The 20116-nt window shown below is 22.6% G+C and overlaps 5 protein-coding genes across 5 annotated transcripts; 2 read left to right on the top strand and 3 right to left on the bottom strand.

Annotated features, from left to right (window-relative positions):
* Positions 1-270: 270 nt before the first annotated feature.
* Positions 271-2712, bottom strand: PBANKA_0605500 (conserved Plasmodium protein, unknown function; the record flags this gene model as incomplete). The annotated part of the gene is made up of 4 exons (XM_034568580.1): positions 271-1881; positions 2047-2259; positions 2458-2520; positions 2611-2712. 4 exons carry the CDS (start codon positions 2710-2712, stop codon positions 271-273), a joined length of 1989 nt encoding a protein of 662 aa, XP_034420556.1.
* Positions 2713-3600: 888 nt separating this feature from the next.
* Positions 3601-5634, bottom strand: PBANKA_0605400 (conserved Plasmodium protein, unknown function; the record flags this gene model as incomplete). The annotated part of the gene is made up of 1 exon (XM_034568579.1): positions 3601-5634. The coding sequence occupies one exon, from the start codon at positions 5632-5634 to the stop codon at positions 3601-3603; it is 2034 nt and encodes a 677-aa protein (XP_034420555.1).
* Positions 5635-10048: 4414 nt separating this feature from the next.
* PBANKA_0605300 (eukaryotic translation initiation factor 5, putative) lies at positions 10049-11596 on the top strand (the record flags this gene model as incomplete). Its single annotated transcript, XM_034568578.1, has 1 exon — positions 10049-11596. One exon carries the CDS (start codon positions 10049-10051, stop codon positions 11594-11596), a length of 1548 nt encoding a protein of 515 aa, XP_034420554.1.
* A 1365-nt stretch (positions 11597-12961) lies between these two features.
* PBANKA_0605200 (DNA-directed RNA polymerase III subunit RPC2, putative) lies at positions 12962-17227 on the top strand (the record flags this gene model as incomplete). The annotated part of the gene is made up of 1 exon (XM_034568577.1): positions 12962-17227. The coding sequence occupies one exon, from the start codon at positions 12962-12964 to the stop codon at positions 17225-17227; it is 4266 nt and encodes a 1421-aa protein (XP_034420553.1).
* A 468-nt stretch (positions 17228-17695) lies between these two features.
* PBANKA_0605100 (Tat binding protein 1(TBP-1)-interacting protein, putative) lies at positions 17696-19825 on the bottom strand (the record flags this gene model as incomplete). The annotated part of the gene is made up of 1 exon (XM_034568576.1): positions 17696-19825. The coding sequence occupies one exon, from the start codon at positions 19823-19825 to the stop codon at positions 17696-17698; it is 2130 nt and encodes a 709-aa protein (XP_034420552.1).
* Positions 19826-20116: the final 291 nt, after the last annotated feature.

Genomic DNA, 20116 nt, shown 5'->3' with positions numbered 1-20116 from the left:
ATTTCAATGGAAAAATTTTATATTTGTTTGGATAAAAATAAAGTACATTGGTGTTTAAACGTATGATGTAACAAGTAAAAAACAACCGTAACCATATGATTAACAAATGAATTATCTTCGATATGCCTATTTTTTAGTGGGATTTTTTTTTCTTCTGTATTAATTAATCAGGGATTTTATAAATAGTTATATTCGGATGAGCACATATATTAATAAAGTAATACATGGCTTTACGTATATGTTTTTTGCTTATAGTTGAATATTATATGACTAATCTAATATCCCTCTTTTTTTTATATTTTCGCTTACATAATTTATGAAGTTTTCGATATTTTCTAATTCTGTTGTTTTTTTATCTTTAGTTTTAAATTTGTTTGGATTTATATTATTAAGGTTGTTAATAATATTTATATTGTCTTCATAATTTTCTAAAATACTAATTTCTTCAGCATAATTTTCAAAGGTATTCATTCGCTCTATTGGTATGACATATTCATTATTACATTTATTAGACATTTGAAGCGACTTATAATCATTCATACTATTTTGTTCATTAAACTTTTTCATATATTCATATTCTTCAACATGTTCATCATTTTTTATATTTTTATTATTATCATTATTCGACGATTCATATATTTTTTGATCATGTAAATATGTTAATTTATTTGTGGAATATTCCATTTTATTGATTTCATAATTCGTTTGATTTTCGTTTGACATTTCATTATTTTCTCCATTTTTTATATTTTCTTGGATACTTTCATCCCCACATATTTCATTAAATTCCATAGTTCCAAGGTATTTTGGCGTTTCGTTTTTTTCATTTTCATTTATATAATGCTCTTCAAGAATGTCCTGTTCGAACTTTTTAAAATCTTCACAAAAACTATCACTATTCGAAATATGATCTTTACCCTCCGTTTCATTATTATTTATTTCATCATAGCTTCCACTAAAATAGCTAGATATATTAAAATTTATATTGTTTTCTATTACTTCATCTAATTCTTTATTCCCTTTTTTACCTTTTTCACAAATATAGATATCCTCTATAGCTTTATCTGGTTTCGAATTTAAATTATTTACATCAAATATATCGTTTTTCTTATCTTTGTATTCATTATTGTGTGAATTACCTTCTTCATTAAAGTTGCTTAAAATGTAATGACTTAAAGAATCTCCATCTTCTAAAAATTTTTTTTCATATAATATTTCTTCGTCATTAATGTCTTTGATTTGTTTATCCTTTGGAGATTCATTTTCATTAAATACATTTTTTTTATAACATAAATTTTTATTTTGTTCTTCGATTTTTGCGTTTATGAGGTATAGGTCTTTTTCTTTATTTTCATCAGGTGCTCCAATATTAGTTTGGATTTTTTCATAAAAGGAATTTTTATTTTCGGATTCAGGTTTGTTATGTCTATTACTATGTATATCGTTTTCAATTTTTGTTACTTTACAATTTTCATCATTTTTATTTAAGTGAATATCACTAATACTTAGATCAATATATGCCTCATTTAATTTTATAATTTGAGAATTGTTTGAGCTTAAATATAAAGAATTTTCATTTAATTTATCTTCATTATCTATATAAGGAATACTTAAACCATTCATTGTAAATATTTCTTTTTCTATTTTGCGTAGGTTGCTATTTGTGCTATTATTAATATATATAGTCTTATCACTTTTATCAAGAATTTTACATTGACAAACATCTTCTATATTTAAATTACCTGAGTTATTTATAGGCAAATAATTTTCTTTTCTATTATCAAGGTTTATGGTATTTAATTTTTCATATATTTCATCTTTTTTGCTTTTTATTTTTGGCGTATTAACATTTTTATCTGAAAACATCATATAGGCATACTCCTTTAGAAAAGTCAAAGAAATTGTATATATTCGATAAATATGAATATAAATAGCATGATAATCAATAATGTAAAGTGATGATGTGTCAAAAAAATAAACAAAAAAAAATAAATTCAATAAATACTTATGCATATATTGGTGTGTATATTTTAGATTTCAATATACATTTAATTTAATTGAATGTCTTTCCTTTTTATCGATCTCATCCTTTTTCAGTAACAAGTTTTTGAAAACCTTATAAATACATTGGTAGTATTCTTGCTCATATAGAAAAATATCTGTAAAATAACTATTGTATAGCTCCTTTGTTTTTTCCAAATCCTCTAATTCTAGTTCTTTTTTCTTTTTAATTTCATTGTACAACTGTTCCTTTTCTTTCTACATATAATGTATTAAAAATTAAGGAAATAAAAAAGGAAAAAATAGTAGAAAGTAGAAAATGCGATTGAAAAAACGTACTAATTTACCTAAAAATCTATATATGTGTGTGCATGCTTATTTTTATATTTCACTTTTACACTAGAAGTAAAGATACCATAAATTGTGAAAAAAAAAAAAAAATTATTTATTTCTTACATTAAACAAATATCTTTCAATGTAATATGCTCTATTTTTTTTTTCATATGAGGCCTTCAAATCCTAGAGTTGTTTACAAACAATAAATATTTTGTTCACTGTGTTGGTACTCCTAATATTTTTTTATATTCATTTTTTCATTTTAATTCTTACATTTTTATATTCTTTCAATTTCTTTAATTTTTTTTTATATTTTTCTATAATATAGGAGCACTTTATTTGAATTTGCTGATCAGAATTAAGCTTTAAAGACATTTTTGTTTGACAAAAAAATGGTCTAAAATGTTTAATTGTGTTTAGACAATTTTTGCTTTTTTTAATTGTGAATATAAAGTTAATACATAATAACTTTTTAATATGGCCATTCTCATATTTTATTTTTTTGATAAAAAGGAAAAGTTTAATAGGCACATAAACATAGTAGTCTCGTTTTTTTATAAAATAATATGTGAGATAAGTATAATACAATAATTAAATGCGAAAAAAATAAAAAACATATATATAAGAAAAATTTTCTATATGCTTTTAAGTGTTTTTTATAATTTATTTTAGCATTCATTTAAGATTTATTTTAATATTTGGATTATTTTTATTCTAAATTTATTTATCATATTTCAATTTCTCTTATCCATAAAATATATAATATATATACATTTATGCATGCGTGTGTACAAGATATGCGTCCATTTAGAACTTTTATGGACATTTTATTTGAATTATTATTTTTTTAAATATTCACTTTAAAGTATATATTTTAATGCAACATAATTTGTATGTTTTTAATACAAAATATAATATTCAAAATATGCAACTTAAGAAAAAAGAGAAAAAAAATGGAAATAGACATATATGTAAAAATTATAGGTATAATAAATTTGGACATTTTGCAAAGCTTTAATTGTTAATATTCTCCCTTCATAATATTTTTATTTTTGTATTTACTAATTTAATGATATATAAAATTTTCACTATTTTTATTTATTCATTTTTAATATATTTATTATTTTTAAAATCTATGATCAATGAATATACTGAAATTGTCTTTGAAATGTCGGAAAAAATAATAACAGCAGTATGAACAGTAATAATAACTGAGTAACTTCTTAAAATGATTAGTTTAGGTTGAAGTCATTTTTCTTATGTTTAATACCTGCTTGGGACTTTTTCTAAAAAGTTATTAATTATATTGTTAGCATATGAATTATCTATGATTATATTTTCATAAACCTTATAAAATGATTTAAAAAAGTTATATCTAGACATTTTTAGATCATATGTATTACTATCAAAATTGTTTTGTAGGCTTTTTATTAGCCATTGTTCATTTATAATTAATTCTGCTATATCATAATTTATAATTTTTTGTAAAAGTTCATAAATATTTATTTGGATAATTGTATCATTAATTTCTTTTAATACTATAATAATTTTTTTAAAAAGAAAATCATGAACAATTTTTTTAAACCAATCTGAATTGTTACATTCATAAGGTAAAATTTTAATCCAAATATTTATGGCATGCCTTAAAACATTTGTGTGTGCATGTGTATTTATTGTACTTATTGCAGTTATATATATATTCGGATTTATAGATAAAAATATTTTACTGGCTTCGTTTATGGAAAAAAAATAGCCAAAAGCCTTTAATCCTATAATTAGTTTTTCATTATTTATACAACTTGTATCAGATATATAGTCATTTATTTTTTTAATTAGACAATTTGAATGCGCATTTATTATGGAATTTAAAAGTAGTGGAGTCATATCTGAGTATGAAATCAATGAATTTAAAATATTAATATGTAAAATATCTTCATCCAAATTTTTTAAATCATTTAAAATAATATGGAGAAAATACGTATTTTCAAAAGCATCACAAAAATATTTATTTTGCACCAATTTTGAAAAGATTTCTAATACATTTATTTTTAATAGTAAATCATTTTTTAAATAAATAATAATTAAATATTTATATATATTAATTTTAATAAGATTACAGATATCATTTATATTTAAATTATTTTTGTCCATATTATATTTTAATATTTCTTTGTCAATAAAAGAAACATCGTCAAAAGTATGATTGGGTTTGTCTTCAAAGTTATAACTTGTTTCAAAATTTTGGATATTATTATTCGTATATAGATTGTGTATTAAATTTTCAAAGTCTTTTATTTTTTGTTCGTAATTGATCGAATAATTTTGGGGTTTGTGCTCCAATTTAAAAACTTCATAAACATAGGAATTGTTCAAATTTATACAATCAATTACTAAATCGAGAAGTCTTAGACGTTGTATATTATCTGATTGTTCAAGATTTTTTTTTAATTTTTTTAAAAAATAATAATCAAATATTTCATTTACTTGTTTATTTTCTTTTATTAATCGTATAATAATATCATTTGCTCGATTAAATGAACATAGGGATTTGCTAAAGATACAAATTTTTATCATTTTCAAATGTGTTGTTTCATAGTATTCACCATCTTCTGTTAAATATTTTTTTAAATTTTTTAATGTAAATATTTGAATATAAATATTTTGCATATATATTGCTTTTAATAATACTTTATTTATATTTTCATTTGAAAAAATTAATTTTCTTCCTAAACTTAAATCAAATATTTTTTTTATAATATAAGCAATTATAATTAATGTTATTTGGGATATTTGTGATTTATCAAATTCCATATCACATATTTTGTAATTTTCATCATTTTCTTTTTCAACTCTAATTGTATCAATTACATAATTTATTTTTTCGGTATCATTTGTCTCGTTACTAAAATTCTCAGTATAAAATGATTTCAAAAAATTGTTTAAATATTCAAATGTCTTTTTTACCTTTTCATCAAATAATTGTTCACTTACATTTGGATCGAAATAATTAATTGGCTCATCTTCCTCATTTTCTATTCTGAATTTTTTATCCCTGTAAAATGAATTCGAATTTGATTGATCTATCTCATCACTTTTTAAATAGTCACTGCTTATTTCATAATTATCAAACTTACTATTTTCTGTACCTAAGTTTGAATAATAGCTATACGAAAATATGAGATTTTCTATTTTTATATCTTTTTGTAATTTTAAAACTAGTTTGTTTGTAAAAACTTTGTTATAATACCCCTTTACCGTGTTAAAATCTAAGATGGTGGCTTTCTGACCTTTGAACATTTTGTTTAGTATATCAAGAAAAAATATTTGATTAAAAATATGAATAAGATTTGAAAATATATGATGATATACCTTATTGTGGAATCGTATAGAAATATGGGAATATATAATAATTTATCAATCTACTTTATAAATAATCATGTATGACCTTTTTCAAATAAAATAATATTTGTAAATATATTGATAACGGTTGGGGAAAGGGTTTTCATTCCACATATTTGTACTTAGTATGTATACATACTATATTACTTAGCTGAGTAGTCACTTAAAAAAAATATAAAACTGTATGCACATTTATACATAAATATCTATAGTCCAGAATAGTGATATAATAAGTATATTCTGCAAATATTGTAATATGTATAATTGTTTGCTAAATTTAATATTTTTTCGTACATTACATATTGATAATTAAGAAAATACGTAATTTTATTTTTTTCATAAATTTTTCTTTTATTATGATAAAAAATTTTGTTATATAAAAAAAACATAGCTACACAGCTAGCTCGGTTATAGATATAAGGCATAATAACAAAAATGAATAATATTTTTTTCCTATATGTTACTTATAGAATATAAAGCATGAACAAATAAAAAAGGGAAACAATATATAAATATTTTTTAAAATATTTAAACAATTATAATAAAATTAAAAAAATAGTTAGTATGCTATAAATATAATAAACATTAAAATAATTGAAGGCAAGGGAGAAGAGGAAAGAATTTAAAAAAGTACTAATTATTTGTTATTTTCTTATATACATATGTATGTATAACTTCTTATAATAACAAGGTGTAAATATAATAACATTTCATACAATGTATATTAAGAATATTTGAGTTTGATCATATTATTTCTTTATCAATTTTTTAAAGCGAGCATTTAGCATATTCCCTATCCCCAAATATATATACACAATAAATAGACTTGTGACTCATTCATTTTTAATTTTATTTTTATAATAACAAATTAATGTAATAAAAAATTATATTAAACACATAAGTAAAATAACATAATAGTGGGGAAATTATCTAATATTTAAAATAACCAGAGTGAAAAATAATTATGTATATTTGTTTAAGATATATAAATAGCAACCGATTTTAATTATTCGTAGGTGTATATATATAATTTAGTTCCTCATCATTATTATTTTGAATTATTTACATTTTCAAATACATGGAAACAAATGATAAAGACACGATTGAGTAATTCACGTTAAGATGTTAATACATTTGTTCTATAACGACGTTATATGGCTATAATTATATGTTAATAAATATATATTTGGTAAATTTATTATTACTATAATTATGTAAAATAAACACCAAAACAATTAATTAATATTGCCGTGGTTAATTAAAAGTAAATTATTAACCTGTTTCGAATATTAAAATATAAGAGGTATCTAAAAGTTTTTAGTATTTTAAGGAATTAAATATACATACATTTGTGCGACATTTATAAGATAATATTTATGTTATTTCAGCGTAATTATTTAAAATAATTTTATGCTCACCTAATTAAAGTCAATATATTTACAAATCATACAAAACATTTGGTAGATTTTGAAAGTTTTCTTTCTAATATAACATTTAAAATTTTAAAAAATAAAACAAATAAACAAGAAATAAAATAACTAAAAGCATTCTATATAAAAATAAAATGTTATATTTTTTATCAATATAAACTTATTTTGTAAATCTATGGATAAGTTTATTTAGTGTATTAGTAACATACCGTATAATTTTTATACTAAGTCAAATCTAAATTTATTTTATAAAAATTTGCTATTTATTTTTTTTTTAATTTATATTTCCATATTCAAAATGGATAAAAGAGTAAGAAATTGTTTTATTATATACACTACGGTGTATAAAAGTGATGGCGTATAACTATATAAATTGCATATATATTTCCATTTATTTATATTATATTTATTAATATACTAATAAAGAAACATACTATGACAATAAACAAATATTAATGCAAATATATATCTTGTTTAAATTAAAAATATGGTTCATAAAATTTATACACAACATATTGCTTATATATGCATATAATATAATATTCCTTATTGTAAAAAATATAAAAATATTAATATATTGCAAAATAAATACCCCTACTATTTTATATATCAAAACAAAAAATAAATTAAAAAATAAAGCTGTGTATTATTATATATACAAAATCTCCACTATAGTACAAATCAATCACACTATATATAAAATATTATTGGCATAAAACATATGCTTATATGTAATTATATTGTCATTATAAATATACTCAGAAAATAATATATTTATTTGAACATTTAAATATATATATATATATATATATTCAAAGTAAGGAAAACATTCGAAATTAAAAAATTGTTATATTTTACTTTACGTTATTTATATATTATTTGTAGATTATTGTTAGTAGATATATATATTTATAATATTCATTACATTTATCTTATATTTTGATGTTATACTAAAAAATTAATATATACCCACAATATTAATATATTGACTATATATATGTAAAAAAATCACTAATACATAAAAGGAAAATTTTTCAAATTAAATATTTTAATACCATTTAAATATATGCAATCGAGGAATGTTTAAAATAAATAATACAATATATATGAATAATTACAAAGGAAAATCAATGAGGATTTTCAAAAGTGAAAACAAATTTAAGTGTAAAAAATATATTAAGTATGCAAACAATAATAATATAATGCAGATAAGGCATAATCTTTCATATAGCCATATTACAGATGACATATAAAATATATTATGAAAAAAATGCATGTATAATTATATTAGGAGAATGTATAAAAGCATGTGAAAAAAAAATTTAAATCATTTGGTGCCGATGTTATAGAGAAGTTGTTAAATTTGCATATACTGTAAAAAAATATATAAATAACACATTTTTTTTGTTTCACTCTATATTATACATGTCAACTGCCTATATTATATAGTATATATTTATATATACATTTGTGTGGGTTTATATATTTTTGTAATATATATAATTTTGTTTAAAAAATGAAAAAAAAGGAGTTGAAGAAATTTGGAAAAATCAACTTAATAACAGTTTTGTAAACATAAAAATATTTTTATTCCCCTTTTCATGTATAAATATATATATATATATATTGAATCAGAAATGCAGCATGAATAAACTATTTTTGTTTAATTAATAATATATTACCTTATGTGTGATAAATATTTTTGATATGTGACAGTTTCTATACAGTTTTCAATTCTATATAAATGTATATATTTACTTTGGAAGATTTGGATACCTCTTTTAATTAATAAAATTATATGAGCGGTCATAATATATAGAGTATCAAATGTATTAGAGCTATATCTTTTTATAGGAATTAAAATGTATACAATAACTAATTAATAATAATAACAATAGGAGTAGAAACAATAATGATATATTAATTATAGCATATTAGTATAGGGATGAGCAAAATATATAATAAACCAAAGTAAAACAAATTATGCTTAAAAATTGTATAAATGAATAATATCATTTCCCATTCTCTCTATATATATATATTCATATATGTATACGCGCGAATTATTAATACAATGTTGTAAAAACCGAGAACCGAATTTGACAATAGAGTATAAAGATTAAATTATTAATATTTGTATATGAATATTTTGTTTAATTTGTGACTATATTTATTTCATTTTTGGTGATATAATTCAAGGAAATATTTAATTATTTTTATAACATTTTGTAAGAAAATATATTTTCCACATTTTAACTAAAATAAATTATTGCAGAAGTGTTGTATTTATCACCGCGTATATAGTTATATATATCCATGCACACAAAAATACTTTCTTTAATTATTTCAGAAAATTGGCATTCTTATTATTATCAATCAAATAAGTTATATATATTCATTATTATACGCCCATATGACCATCCAAATATATACGCATATATAGGAAGCGTTTAAAACTATATATTTAGCTATTTCATATAATACGCAAATTTATTTAGTTTATTATTTTTTTTGAGGGTGAAAATACTAAGAAAAATTATATTAAAAGTATATATTAATTTTATCTTATTACATTAAGTAGAAATATATATTTTTTATTTGGGCAAAGAATAGGAGCTGTACCAGTAATGAAATATATATATGTACATGTACATAAAAAAAATATATAAAAAAAATTAACTCGTATATCCATAATAATTACAATAGTATTTACGCAGTAATCAAGGACGGAACTAAAAAAATATAAAAATAGAAGAACCAAAAAAACAATTTGAACCACGTGGTGTAGTGAAATCGACCAATACTGAGATAACAAATAAATCTTGGGAATAAAAGAAATATAGAAATATTTATAATTTCGTATTTGTTGTATACTTGCTAAGATGTCATACATTAACATCCCAAGGGATCGTAATGACCCAAATTATAGATATAAGATGCCTAAGTTAATCTCAAAAATAGAAGGACGAGGAAATGGAATAAGAACAAATATAACAAACATGGGCGACATAGCTAGATCGTTAAAAAGACCACCTATGTATCCAACAAAATTTTTTGGTTGTGAATTAGGAACAATGGTTAAGTTTGAAGAAAATGAAGAAAAAGCTATAGTTAATGGTGCGCATAAAGAAAATGATTTAGTAAATATCCTTGATAAATTTATAGAAATGTATGTTTTATGCCCACATTGTTTATTACCTGAAACTGATATTATAGTAAAAAAAGGGTTTTTAATATGTAAATGCAATGCCTGTGGAAATATAGGACAACTTAATAATTCTCATAAAATCGCTACATATATGATAAAGAATCCACCCCAAATTAGTACAGTAGGTAGTAAAAAGAAAAAGATTAAAGAGAAAAAAGGAGAAAAAAATGGGAAAACTAAAAGTGATAAAGCAGAAAAAGGGGCTGGAGATAGTAATACTAATAATAATAACAATGATGATTCGAAAAATGGGATACTACAACCCGGAACTTATCACGATAATAATAGTTCAGATGATGCATGCACAGACAGAAGTAATCCAAATAATAGTGGCACTAACAATAATAAGAAGGATAAAAAAAATAAATCAAAAAAAGATAAAGGGAAAAAAAAATTAGAAGATAATTTTGTATTAGAAAAAGAGCTGTTACATTATGAAAGCTTTGAAATTAAAGAAGTAATAGATAGACTAAGAACATTAGTTGTAACATTTCCAAATATAAGTGATAATGATTTTTGCGAGGAATTGCGTGTTTTACAAGTTTCTCAATGTTTTGATTCGAAATGCCGAATATTTATTTGCTTGTGTGCATTATTTGATGACAAAATATCAAAAGAGCTATTGGAAAAAAATATAAAATATTTAAAAAAAATTAATGATACTTCTGTAACTACTATGGATATATTTCTAGCCTTAGAATATTATGTAAACAAAATAGCAACAACAGCTATAACCATTTATCCATATATTTTACAAGTCTTATATAATAATGATATGCTCGAAAGCAAAGATATAATTAAACGATATGATCAAGAGGATGATGCAAATATAACATCTGTATCACAAAATAAAAAAGGAAACAATAGTAATAATATTAACAATGTAGATGAAAAACAAAAAGAATATAACGAATGCTATGATAAATGTAAATGCATGGCAAAACATTTTGTTAACTGGTTAAAACAAAATGATTCTGATGAAGAAGAATCTGAAGATGAAGAAGAATCAAATAGCAACAATGCTGGTACAAATTATAAAGTGAAATCTTTACGAAATACTGAAAATAAAAGTAAAGAAAAAAGTAATTTAAATGGAAATGAAAAACCATTTGAAGATTCAAAAAGTGAAAAATGTGAAGATGAAATATTTTTGGATGCAAAGGATGGATTTAACAATACAGCAGATGAAGATGAAGAGGAAATTGATATTGACGCTATTTAAATGGTTTTGAACTTTAACAATTTATTTATCTTTTGTGAATTTTTTTTTCATCAATTGTTCTTTCATTTTGCATAATTCACATTTTGGAAATGTATTAAATTAATTTTTTTTTTAACGAATATTTAGCATATATATGTATCGACATATATATATGATGAGTGCGTACACCTATTATATACATATGTGTATATGTGGATACTCTAAAAAAGTTGATGATAGAGTAAATATATGTTTGTGAATATGGTGTATAAGAAATATGCATTTTTTTTTTGTTAGTGAATATGCATATAAAACTTAAAATTGTTTTTTCATCTGGACATTATTTTGACACATTTGTATAAAAAATAAATTAAAATAGTTATTCTTATATAATTTCCATTTTTATTCATTCAATTCAAAAAATAAATTCATTTTAATAAAAAATAAAATAAATGAAAGAATACTATAAAAAATGTACTATGCTCATTATAATGAAATATGTACTGTTTTACTTGGCTTTTCATTTTAAATTGACAGTATGCATATATGATATTTCAATGTATAAAAGTTTATCCTCTCTTATTTATATATGCTACTATTATGTTTGACTCAACAAAATATCTATCTTGTAACGTTAGTATAGAATAATTTAAAAGAATAAAATTGGTTTGAATTTTTGTTATTATTTCTACATTTTATTACGTTTAAAATTATATAAAAAAATTGAAATATTTCATAATAAAATAAAAAAAAATAATAATTTGATACCACCATATTTTGTGCGTCACATGCATTATGTGTATTAACATTATAACAAAAATTAAAATAAAATGTTAACATATTTTATTAAATATGTATTATATATATTTATTTATATATAAAATTGTTTATTTGTTAATTTTTTGGCAATAACAAATTTTAGATTATTATACATTCTCCTAATTAGGAGTTTTTTACAATTTGAAAAATAAAGTTTCTGAGAAAATTTATAAAAATATTAGTTTGAAAGCACCATGTTTTTAAATTCAAACGTATAGTATAGAAAATGGAAAAAAAAATTCTTTGATTTAATTTCGGCGTTACATGTTTGCATATTTTCTTTATATGCGTTTTATATATTACATGTTTTAATTTGATTAATATTTATTTGGTTATCTATAAAATATTTGTTTTTTGTTAAAAAAAATAAAACATATCAGATAATAACACCCAAGGCAATGCTATTATGTAATAGCTATTATAACAAAAAATTATAATATTTGGGAATATGTATACAATTAAATGGCGAAATTAAACCAAATAAATAAGCGCATATAATATATATAGTTAGAGGCCCTTTTGTTCCTCTTACATGTTTATATAATATCTATAACTTTTTGAGAGAGGATGAAGGAAATAATAAAAATAAAAGGGAAAAAACATATGGGAAATGAAGTAAAAAACGAAAAAAAAAATAGTGAAAATAATTTTTCAAATTCAAAAGAGGAAGGGTCGAATGTGAACATAATTAAAATAAAGGATGAACATAAAGAAGAAAAAAAAGAAGATGAATATTTTAAGGATGAAATAAGACAAAATTTTGATAGTACATGTAATGATAGTAAATATATAAAAAACTTTACAATACAAACTGGTTATAAAAAGGGAGATAATACAATGAATGAATTGATAGATGAGTTAAATACAAATAAAAATATAAAAAAACAAGAAAATATAATTCTTGATGATGAAATAAACAATAATAATTATGAGCAAGCTATCAATATAAGAGGGGAAATTAATTCATATGGAAAAAGTGGTAATGTAAATATCCAAAATCAATTTTCTAAAGATGAAAAAAAAAAAAATGATAAAATTGATGTACTATTAAAAACCAGTGAAAATTATACTAATATGCATAATAAAAATATAGGAGGTGATAAAAATTACAATAGTTTAACTAGCGAAAAAAAAAAAAAAATTAATATTAGTGCCAAATTTGGGGAAAAAATAAATTTTGAAGAATTTTCAAAAAATCCAAATTATAACTGTAATCCAGATTTGTTGACAAAAGAAAAAGATCTAATAGATCTTGTTGTAAAAGATTCTAAACATAATAAAAGTATTTATGAAAATTCTAAAAGCATAAATACATTAAATGAAAAATGGAAATTACTACCAGCATATTTAAAAGTGAAAGGTTTGGTAAAGCAGCATATTGAATCATATAATTATTTTATAAAAAGAGAAATAAAAACAATAATGAATGCAACGACAAATAAAATTATAAAATCAGATATTGATGAGCATTTCTATTTGGAATTTTTAGATATATCTGTTGGAAGACCATCTATAGAAGAAAATATGATAGAATCAAATTTAACTCCTCAGATATGTAGACAAAGAGATTTAACATATTCTGCTCCGATATATGTAGATGTAGAATATATTAAAGGTAATAGTATTGTTACAAAAAATAATGTCGAAATTGGAAGATTACCAGTTATGTTAAGGAGTGATATATGTGTATTAAATAATAAAAATGAAAATGAATTAATGCAATTAGGCGAATGCCCATATGATCCTGGAGGATATTTTATTGTAAAAGGTACTGAACGGGTATTATTAATGCAAGAACAATTATCAAAAAATCGAATTATTGTTGAAATGGATATAAAACATAATATATGTGCCACTATTACATCTACTACAGCAGAATCTAAAAGCAGATGTGCTATTGTTTATAAAAATAATAAGTTATATTTAAAACATAATTCATTTACAGAAGATATAGGGGTTTGTATTATCCTTCGAGCTATGGGTTATGAAAGTGATCAAGAAATATTTCAAATGATTGGATCTCATAAAATGTATTTAAATGGCATATTACTTTCTTTATATGATTTATATACAGAAAATATAAAAACAAATTTAGACGCATTATTATATATAGGTAAAAAGATTCGACCGAGATTATTAGCTAAAGGGTTTTTTAGTTCAATGAAAGAGAAACAGGTAAAAAATGAAAAAGATATAATCGAAGAGGGCCTAGATTTTTTAAGTCGTGTTTTATTATCACATATACAGCAAAAAAGTAAATATGATTTTCGAAACAAAGCTAGATGCATCTGCCTTATGATTAGAAGAGTGTTGGATAGTGCAAATAATAAAAATGAATTAGATGACAAGGATTATTATGGTAATAAAAGATTAGAATTAGCTGGACAATTAATATCATTACTTTTTGAAGATTTATATAAAAGATTTTATTTTACTTTAAAAAAACAAATTGATCAAACATTAAGTAAATATATGCAAAGTAGCTATAACTCGAAATTGAAAAATAATAGTAGCATTGGTGGAAATAATAATTTCTCTGATAATTCTTATCCAGATGTGTTTAGAAATTTACCAAAAGATATCATAACAAGAGGAATGCAAACAGCTATATCTACTGGAAATTGGAACATAAAAAGATTTAAAATGGAAAAAAGTGGGGTATCTCAAGTTCTTTCTCGTTTATCATTTATTGCATGTATAGGCATGATGACAAGATTGAATTCTCAATTTGAAAAAGGCCGAAAAGTTAGTGGGCCTAGAGCTTTACAACCATCTCAATGGGGAGTACTATGCCCATGTGATACGCCTGAAGGGGAATCATGTGGGTTGGTAAAAAATTTAGCACTAATGACACATGTAACAAATGATAATGAAAACAATGAGAACCTAATAGAAATTCTTTATACATTAGGAGTAGAAGATAGTGATAGTTTAACTGGAGAAGAAATGTATAAAGAGGGTGTTTTTTTTGTTGTATTAAATGGTATATTATTAGGGGTTCATAGAAAACCTCTTAAATTTATGAAAAGAATTAGATGCTTAAGAAGGTACGGAAAAATAGGAGAATTTGTATCGATATATGATAATTTTTTACATAATGCAATTTATATATCAACTGATGGGGGAAGATTATGTAGACCATTAATAATTGTCGAAAATGGAAAATCTAAATTATTAAATTCACATATTAAAGCATTAGAATCTGGAGAAATAAATTTTTTTGATTTATTAAAAAGTTCCGTAATAGAATGGATAGATGTAAATGAACAAAATAATTTATTAATAGCCTTAAATGAAAAAGATATTAATTTAAATACAACACATTTAGAAATTGATCCATTAACAATTTTAGGAGTAGTAGCAGGATTAATACCCTATCCAAACCATAACCAGAGTCCTAGAAATACATATCAATGTGCTATGGGAAAGCAAGCTATAGGTTCTATTGGATATAATCAATTTATTAGATGTGATACACTTTTGTATTTGTTAATATATCCCCAAAAGCCATTAGTAAAATCTAAAACTATTGAATTTATTAATTTTGAAAAACTCCCAGCTGGGCAAAATGCAATTGTATCTGTTATGAGTTTTTGTGGATATGATATTGAAGATGCAATAGTTATGAACAAATCATCAATAGATCGAGGATTCGGTAGATGCATGTCTTTAAGAAAACATTTTATAGAATTAAAAAAATATTTCAATGGTTCCAATGACATAGTTCTCCCTTCTCCTCTTTCTATAAGCAAACAACAACAAATGCAAAAAAAATATGGTAAGGAATCAAACGATAACTTAGCAAACGCAAAAGAAGATCCTAAAAAAACTATAAATAGTGAATTAAAAAAATATCATTCATTAGATGCAGATGGAGTTGTATCTATAGGTTATTTATTAAAAGAGGGCCAAGTATATGTGAATAAATATTCGCCAATAAATGTAAAAGATCATGTGAAAGATATTAGCAAATTAGATTTAAATGATTTTAAATTAAGTGAAGTAAAATACAAAAGTGTTTATCCTTCATATGTCGATAAAATAATATTTACAGAAAATGGAGAAGGCTTAAAAATATATAAAATTATTATGAGACAATCTAGGTTACCAGAATTAGGTGATAAATTTAGTTCACGACATGGACAAAAAGGTGTTGTTGGATTATTGGTAAATCAAGAAGATATGCCATTTACAGAATCAGGAATATGCCCTGATTTAATTATGAACCCTCATGGATTTCCTTCTCGTATGACAGTAGGTAAGCTTCTTGAGCTCGTTTCATCTAAATCGGCTGTTCTAGATGGGGAATATAAATATGGCTCAATTTTTAGTGGAACACCATTTGAAGAAGCAGCTGAAGTTTTGTTTAGATATGGTTTTAATTGGTCATGTAAAGAATTATTATATTCAGGATTAACAGGAGAGCCATTAGAAACATATATATTTATGGGTCCAATATATTATCAGAAATTAAAACATATGGTTCAAGATAAAATACATGCTAGATCTCGAGGGCCTAGGCAATTGTTAACACGGCAGCCAACTGAAGGTCGATCAAAAGAAGGAGGATTGAGGCTTGGTGAAATGGAAAGAGATTGCTTAATTGCATATGGTGTTAGTAACTTATTACTTGAAAGGCTTATGTTAAGTAGTGATGTTTGTGATACTTATATTTGTGAGGATTGCGGAATGATGGGTTATGATTTGTGTTGCACATTTTGTAAAAAATATGACAAAAATGTCGTTGTCAAAATGCCATATGCCTGTAAGCTTCTTTTCCAGGAGTTACAGACTATGAATGTATTCCCAAAAATTATTGTGAAGGAAACATAATAATTTTTAGTATCTAATCTTTGTTCCTTTTTTCTATATAACAATTTTTGTATATATAGCTTACATTTCAACAATTATATATGTATACATATAAAATTTTTTTAACAATTTTTAATCCTTATCCAATTTTATTATTATGTTTTTAATTTTGTTTTCATTATATACATTTCTTATTTTGCTTTTTCATCATTTAAACTTTACAAATACTTTAGCTTAAAAAAAATTTGAATTTAAAAAAGTTGTATTAGTTTATATAATCCAGCTTATTCCCTCTATATATGAATTCATATACAAAACTTAACGCATGATATGCATATAAGACTGGTGATAAAATTGATGGATAAGTAAAATAGTATATAATTTATTTTTCATAAGACAAACTATGAAATTATGGAGATAAAGGAACAATTCTATAGATGGATTATGTTATGAACGTGTATATTTCACTACAATTATAAATATATCGATTTAAAAGTACAAATTAAGGGGAATGACATCTTCATCTGTGTCAATTCCTAAATGATAAATGACCCCTTGTGTATCTTTTTCTGTTAAGCTAGCTATGCATTTAATAATTTCATTGCATAATTTTTTTCTCTTAAACCATACAGAATGCAAATATCCATGATTATTTTTTATGATATCAATTTCATCGATAGATATTTTACAATTTTTATTTGTTTCTTCATAAATGTGTATTTCGTCTTCGATTTGTAACAAAGACTTTTTATATTCACTCACATTTTTAATGAGATTTAAATCTTCAATTAATTTTTTTTTTTTTTTTAATAAATCATTATAATAATTTTTAGCTAGCTCTGCCTCTTCTTTTACTACATCAATACAGTTTTTTAATTTGTTAATTTCTTCTACATTTAAACTTTCAAATTCTTTTTGATTTATTAAATATATTTTTGCTTTTCCATATTCTTTACATTGTAATTTTTTTTCAATACTTAATTCATCCATTATTTTTTGAACAGAATTTTTACTAATCATCCCATGAAGATTATCATATACATTAATAACAGAATATGGCCTATTTGTTTGTCTCATGTATTTATAAATCTTTTCTTTTGCATCTGTATCACTTAAAACTATTTTGATTGGTTTTCCTTTGTTTAATTCCTCTTTTTTATTTGTTTTTTTTATTTCTGTTACATATTTACTCTTTTTTTTTTCTTTTTCGTTGAACTTTTCCTGATCCTTTGGATGTATTTTCATTTCCTCATTATTTTGTGTTTCCTCTGTGATCGTTTGTTTATCTTGTATTTCTACTTCATTATCTTCTTCGTGCTCATTTTGTTTAATTTTATCGTTTTCCTTCTCTTTTTCCTTTTCGTTTTCCTTCTCCTTTTCCTTTTTGTTTTCCTTCTCCTTTTCCTTTTCGTTTTCCTTCTCCTTTTCCTTTTTCTTTGTTTTCTCGTTTTTTTTCAATTTACCTTTTTCTGGTTCTACGGATTTGTTTTCTGTAACATTTTGTGATAATTCAATTTTAGCATTTAATGAAGCATTCGGACAACTAGACGCGAGTATTTCCAAATTATTATTATTATCTCCAACAATTTCTTTGCACGCCTCATTTTTAATAGGACTATTTTGTTTGCTTATACTGTCTAAGACCATGATTTTAACTTGTTCAGTTTTATCATTTAATTTATGAATTTCTTTTTTTTTTTTTTTTTTTGATTGGTCAATATCATTTTTTTCCTTAACACCCTTTTTTTCATTAGTATTTTTTAATTTTGTAAAATTTTTTTTATTTTTTGATTTTGAATCTTTTTCGTTTTCCATTAGTGGCTCTGGATCGTTTTTTTTATTATCATCGTCATTGTTGATAAAAGATATATGTTCTTTTTGGTCCTGTTTTATCAAATTAGTTATTTCTGTATTTTGTGTAACTAATTTCACATTTTTTTCCTTTGTGTTTTTGTTCTTGGTATTATTTCGGTTATTTGTTTTAATTTTGTTCACAGTAACACAATTATTCACGTTATCATAATTTTTATAGACACTATTTTCTTTTGCTTCTTCTTTTTCTTTGATATCTATAAAAAGTGTATCCTTTTCTTCATTTATAACCTTTGTGTTACCAGGTTGTAAATTATGATCATTATTATTCTCTTCATTTTCTCCATATTGATTTATTTCTGTTTTATCATTTAATTTCATTTTTTTTTTTTTTTTTTCGTCTTTTATATTTTTATCATTTTTTTCATCAATTAGTTGATCATGTGCTATTACACCTTCATTAAATTTTAATTTCTCCTTTTTATTATTTTTTCGCTTTTTTAAATTTGTTTTATTGTCATTCTTGTTAGGAGTGTCGAGTTTACTGTTTTGGGAAGGCAACTCGTTTGTTTTTGTTTCCTCATTATCATTGAGTTCGAGGCTTTTTATCGGATTATTATTTTCGTTAATCTTCGTTTTATTTGTGTCTTCTACATTTATCTTTTGAGATTTTTTATTACTTTTCTCTATTTTATTTGTATTTTTGCTTTTCTTTTTTTTTATATTTGGCATTGCATTTGGACTCAGTTCATTTTTTGGATCTTCATCGATTTCTATATTATTTTTATTTTTTTTCTCATTTTTCATAATTATGTAACACATAAGCTGTAAATGTAAATTTAATGAAAATATAAATTATGAATTGTCTTAAAAGGCTAACCAACGAAAGGATTGAAGCATGTATATATGCACATTGCATATATAATTATTTGTTTAATCAATTTTAACCGTTCCTTTTTTAATATATTTCGAAAAATATATAGAAATTGCACAAAAGCTATAATATTTATAACACAATAAATGCGCAAAGAAAAATTCTTAGGAGTTAATTAAATAAATATAAGTATTATTGTTTAAAATGTTTATGTGTTTATACAA

Source organism: Plasmodium berghei (assembly GCF_900002375.2).
Source record: "Plasmodium berghei ANKA genome assembly, chromosome: 6".
NCBI classification, from domain to species: domain Eukaryota; phylum Apicomplexa; class Aconoidasida; order Haemosporida; family Plasmodiidae; genus Plasmodium; species Plasmodium berghei.
Note: the sequence above shows the minus strand (reverse complement) of the source record. Positions and strands in the feature narration are given on the sequence as shown.